The 6,000-nt window shown below is 47.3% G+C and overlaps 1 protein-coding gene across 2 annotated transcripts in view; it reads right to left on the bottom strand.

Annotated features, from left to right (window-relative positions):
• ADGRF3 (adhesion G protein-coupled receptor F3) overlaps positions 1-4,785 on the bottom strand; it is an 88,665-nt gene extending 83,880 nt beyond the window's left edge. For both annotated transcript variants that reach the window (XR_010175805.1, XM_063914968.1), the window contains exon 1: positions 4,621-4,785. Coding sequence is in view for 1 of the 2 variants with exons in the window: in XM_063914968.1 (XP_063771038.1) it covers positions 4,621-4,749 (129 nt within the window). In the remaining variant the exon portion in view is untranslated. The remainder of the gene's footprint in view (positions 1-4,620) is intronic.
• Between the last annotated feature and the right edge of the window lie 1,215 nt (positions 4,786-6,000).

Raw genomic sequence — 6,000 nt, forward strand, 5'->3', positions numbered from 1 at the left:
CCTCTTTTTTTCTTTGCGTCATGTGCTGTTTGGGGAGGGTTTTTTTGGAAGGGACATCCTGCGTGACACTGCAGTGCCACTCCTAGATGGGCCCGGTGTTTGTGTCGGCCACTAGGGTCGCTTATCTTACTCACACAGCTACCTCATTGCGCCTCTTTTTTTCTTTGCGTCATGTGCTGTTTGGGGGGGGGGGTTTGGAAGGGACATCCTGCGTGACACTGCAGTGCCACTCCTAGATGGGCCCGGTGTTTGTGTCGGCCACTAGGGTCGCTTAGCTTAGTCATCCAGCGACCTAGGTGCAAATTTTAGGACTAAAAATAATATTGTGAGGTGTGAGGTATTCAGAATAGACTGAAAATGAGTGTAAATTATGTTTTTTGAGGTTAATAATACTTTGGGATCAAAATGACCCCCAAATTCTATGATTTAAGCTGTTTTTTAGTGTTTTTAAAAAAAAACACCCGAATCCAAAACACACCCGAATCCGACAAAAAAAATTCGGTGAGGTTTTGCCAAAACGCGGTCGAACCCAAAACACGGCCGCGGAACCGAACCCAAAACCAAAACACAAAACCCGAAAAATTTCAAGTGCACATCTCTAGTTATTGGTGGAGGCGCTGCTGCTGCTGCCCCTCTGCTTCACTATAGGCTGTTCTCGGAAGACAGCCTATAGTGAAGCAGAGGGGTAGCAGCAGCAGCGCCTCCACCAGTAACAAAGCGCTGCTGCGGCTCCCTCCTCCACCTCCCTCCTCCTCCTTCCCCCGTACCGATGCTCCTCTCCTCTCTGGGCGGCTGTGCGCTGCGGGCAGCGGTTGCCCGCAGCGCACAGCGGCATGTAATGAGTCAGTTTGACTCATTACATGCTTTGGGCCCCTGGACAGAGGCGGGCCCCAGTGCAACGCACTGGTTGCACTGGCGGTAGTTCCGCCTCTGTGTGGGCGCAGGGACTGTTGTGAATGACTGGTATTATTATCTGTACAGCGCCGTGGACTATGTGTGAGCTATATAAAAGATGGTTAATCAATAAAATGATAAATAAATAAAAGGAAGTGGAGAGGTTCAGTGGCCAGGAGGGGTAGCTACGGTGGGTAGCGATGGTTCCACACTAACACCAACTCCGAGGCCAGAAACTGCAATGCCGGGAGGTTATATATAGCAATTGTAGGGACATTCCGAGTCCCTCTGCCACCTTCTAGAAGACAGCACAGAGTCCGGTTATCTCCAGATTATGTAAAATGGGGTATAGAAAATTCCCAGTTCTGCGCCTGTATGTGTAAGCTGCTTTGATTTTTGGTTTTAAAGTTAACAATAAGGGTTATGTCAAAGCGCTATGAGGGGGAGGGGAAAGGGGAATGGGAAGATACCAGTATGTTTACAGCTCTTTTTTGAATTGATAAGATGAATGTCCGGAATTATTTATTTTTAATTGGTGTGTTTGGATTCCATATGTGTGCCTTCTGGGATGTCCTCAGCAGGTAGTTATGGGCTAGCTATTCCTATCTATACCTTGCTGTATTGATGATTTCTGGCTCCCGTGGCTGGTTTCCAAGCTTCTGCCTCACTGTGTTCACGGCCGAATTGCGGGTTTTGGAGCACTTCCGGTCGCCAAATGCTTCCTTATGCGGCTCCAGCCACCGGCACTTGTCACGGAACCCACACTGTCCTGGACAGCGTCTGATCTGAGGACCCGGCACAAGATTCATCTACGTAAGATAAAGAAACCCCACACTATTTCTGATATTTTTGAATTCTGGTAATTTTTTTCTGTCTAGAAATGGTTCATAAGAAAAGCCTGTACATCTCTGTACAGCTGTAGCCCATGCATAGACCTAGGGGCCTACTGAAGAACACGCGTCCGTAACGCTGATTGTCGCTGCTTATCGCAGTTATCACTGTCATTTCTCATTGGCCGGCCAATGCATCTGAGCGACACTGACCAGGGGAGGATGGGTTCGTGTACTGTATTATGGGCCGGCCTGAGGATACACGGGGCTGCGTGATGCGGCTGGTGGGGTCGCACGGACACAGTGGAGCTGGGGGCCCAAACTTGTCAAGATAAGTCTAGGGGATGGCACGCCAGTCTGATCACTACACTAAATGCAGTTATATGTCATGTATGTCTTATATGCACAGCCTGAAGGTCATTTTATACAATCATGTTTAGTCATTACTCACACCAAACTCAAAATTGTCAATACCTGTCTTTTAAGACGCGTTTCGCTCATTTGCCACAAACTCAAAGTGAGTGAAACGCGTCTTATGTGTTATCATGTGGACAGCTGATACTGCATTCTTGCGCTACAGCCACTGTGTGCACTGTGCTTCTACTCTAGCACATCCAGCTGGGATATTGTACTTGTGAGCAGCAGCCAGCGTTGAGAGTAATCACCATACCATCACCTGAGAGCGGACAATGCAGACCTCCTTTTCTGCCGTCATCACTGCCAAAGTCATTGCTCACACAGGTTAAGTGTATAATGTATTTTGTACTTGGCTACAGATATGTGTCATTGAGTTGGAAGCCCCGGACTGTGATACATACAGTATATCCGTCACCCACTCCTGCCTACAGAATACATAGGAGGCACCTACTTGTGCAAAGGTTTGCTGCTTAGATAAACATCACAGCTCCTTTCTCTTGTACCCAGTGAGCTATTTGGAGGAGGAAACAATTATATGCTGGAAATGTTCTTTTCATATATACCAATAATGTTATTGATTATATAGATGTGCACACAGCCAATCAAGTGTCTTGTGTTTTTTTTTGGACAGTGTGTCTTATGTGATATCACTTTTTTTATTTGTGTGTGTTTAATAAATGATATACTTTATTTATATTCTGAGATGATTCTGTTTTTCTCCCCACGACTGAATGTTATAATAAAGCACAAGGATAATCCTATACTAGAACCCAAACAGAGCTGACATTTTTTTTTTTTTGCCCTTTGCAAGTGTATAAATTGGAGTCGGTGCGTTTACCCCTCTGACGGCAGCAATCTCTTTCTAGTCATCAGTACCTGGGGGTAATTCAGATCTGATTGCTGGGCTACGTTTTTTGCTGCCCTGCGATCAGATAGTCGCTGCCTACAGGGGGAGGGTTTCATCGCTGTGCAAGTGTGCGTTCGCTTGTGTTGAAGAGCTGCACAAAAATCAGTTTGCGCAGCCCAGGATTTACTCTTCCCGTGTGATTGTTCCCTGCTAATCGGAGCCGGAGCTGACGTCAGACACCCTCCCTGAAAACGCCTGATCCCGCCTGCGTTTTTTCGGACACTCCTGGAAAACGTTCAGTTGACACCCACAAGGGGTCACTTCCTATCAATCACCTTGTGAACGCCCGTGCGTTCGGCTTTTTTGCTCCATCCCGTCGCTAGGCACCGATGCCTGTTGCTGTTGTGCGTCGCGCCGGTGCATTGCTGCTCAGACGCATGCGCAGTTCAGATATGATTGTACGCTGTGTGAAAACGCACAGCAGTGATCAAATCTGAATTACCCCCCTGCTCCAGTTTCTTTTTTCTATTGTCTGCCCCCTCCCCTCCCCCCCCCCCCCCTAACATGCGTCCTTTATTTGGGCAAGTTTTGGACAAGAAGCCTCTCTCTTCCCTGATAGGATACTGAGACATTTATAGCTATATACGCTGTCAGTCGCTGTATTATATAAGCTGACCAGTATGTTAGGAACTGTGGCCCAATAGATGCATAGCTCAGCAGTGCGCATTGGGGTGACACAGAGATGAACGCAGGTTGGGTTGGGGGACGCATCTTGTGTGTATTCACACTGCGGTGTGCGCACGCACTGGTGACGCGGTGTACGTGACTCAGTAGCATCTCCTCTTGCAGCTGAAGGGGTGTAACCAGCTGGTATCTACGCAATTGCGGAGCTTGTAGTACTGTGCGCATGCGTAATTCCACTGTGGATATCACTGGGGTAGCGAGCATTAGCATTGATGACGGATGAGATAACATGCAGAGGCGTAACTCTGGGAGGCAACAGAGTCATCTGCCGCCCGTCTCCTGCTCTGAAGTGGGGCAAATCTCATCGTATTCTGTGACACCAGAATGGGAGCTAGTTGCTCCTGTATAAGAAATATGAGAATTCTAACTATATGAAGATACTTCTCTGACAATTACACGTAACCTCATATTGTTAGAATTCTCATGCTCCCTGTACAGTCGCAAATAGCTCCATCAGTAAAGTGTCTGGATGCTGAGATATGTGTGATTTGTGATTTAAGATTAAAGTCAATGAAATGTGTATATATACAGTATATACATTTTTTTTTTCCAGAACACTCCGCACGCACGCACGCACGCACGCACGCACACATCTAAATTTAAGGGGGGACACCAATATTTATCTTGCCTCCAGGCAACTGGGATGAACTTACGCCACTGATACAAATGCGTATATAAATAAGGCCCTGCGACTGCAGATATGCGCACACCGCAGCTTACAGGGGAATATCTGCATTTAGTACGGGTGCAATTGCGGCTGACTTGCGTTTAGCTCAGCATCAGCCCCATAATACAGACTCACAACGTATGAGGGGCACATTCTAACATCTCCTGCCTTTACAGGTCACGACCCATGGATCTATAGGTGACAGTAGTGATGCGACTTACCGTACACCGCATGGCGCAGAAGAGCAGGAGCAGCAGTGGCAGCCGGGATCCTATGCACCTCATGCTGGGACACAGGTGTGCGCCTCTACACCTCATGCTGGGACACAGGTGTGCGCCTCTACACCTCATGCTGGGACACAGGTGTGCGCTCGCCCTCCGTCAGGCAGTGTGATGGGACAGGATGAGGTGAAATCACAAACACAGGAGGGTCATTTGAATAGCAAGCATTAGGAGTCATCCAGATACAGAATAATGACACGGACTATCACTGAGTGCAATACCACATGGTGTCCCCTGGGTCCGAGTGTCCCTGGTGATAGCTCTAAAGAAACAGCTGCTCAGTGGGAGAAACCCATTGTGATTAAATGAATTATAAATGTAGAATACATGATGTTTTATATGGAAGAGCAGATAATTCCATTCATAAATCCTAATGTACAGTGCCTGCACACCGGTGTGTACCAAGGCTCCGTCTGACGTCCATGTGTTCTGACAGAGGTCCAGTGCTCCATGTAACAAGTTGCTGCATAGTGCAGATCCTCTGTCTCTGATTATCACAGTATTAGAAATCTCCTATGGCCAAAATGTACCATTAAAACTTCCCCAGTGCAGGTTATGATTAACAAAAAGTTTGTAGAAGTTGAAGATATTGAGACCACAAGCAAGAGGAGGGTCCGGGGCGCATTAGACATGGGGAACCCGCACTGTCAATAGCTGACAGCATAATCATCATACACTGGAGAGATTTAAGAGTAGGTGGCAAATATTAAAGAGGCAAACACATGGCATCATAAAAGGAATATTTATCATGTCCCAAAATGCAATACAAATACAGAGAACATCCCAGTCACCGCCATACAGTACACAGAGCATCCTCATGATCACCATACACTACACAGAGCGTCCCAGTGACTGCCATACTGTACACAGAGCATTATCATGATCACTATACAGCGCATCCCAGTGACTGCCATACTGTAAACAGAGCAGCCAAGTGACCGCCATAGAGTACTCATAGCATCCAGTCGCTGCCATACAGTACACACAGTATCCCAGTGACCGCCATATAGTACTCATAGCATCCAGTCGCTGCCATACAGTACACACAGTATCCCAGTGACCGCCATATAGTACTCATAGCAACCAGTCGCTGCCATACAGTACACACAGTATCCCAGTGACCGCCATATAGTACTCATAGCATCCAGTCGCTGCCATACAGTACACACAGTATCCCAGTGACCGCCATATAGTACTCATAGCAACCAGTCGCTGCCATACAGTACACACAGTATCCCAGTGACCGCCATATAGTACTCATAGCATCCAGTCGCTGCCATACAGTACACACAGTATCCCAGTGACCGCCATATAGTACTC

This window comes from Pseudophryne corroboree, chromosome 4 (genome assembly GCF_028390025.1).
Source record: "Pseudophryne corroboree isolate aPseCor3 chromosome 4, aPseCor3.hap2, whole genome shotgun sequence".
In the NCBI taxonomy this organism is placed as follows: Eukaryota; Metazoa; Chordata; class Amphibia; order Anura; family Myobatrachidae; genus Pseudophryne; species Pseudophryne corroboree.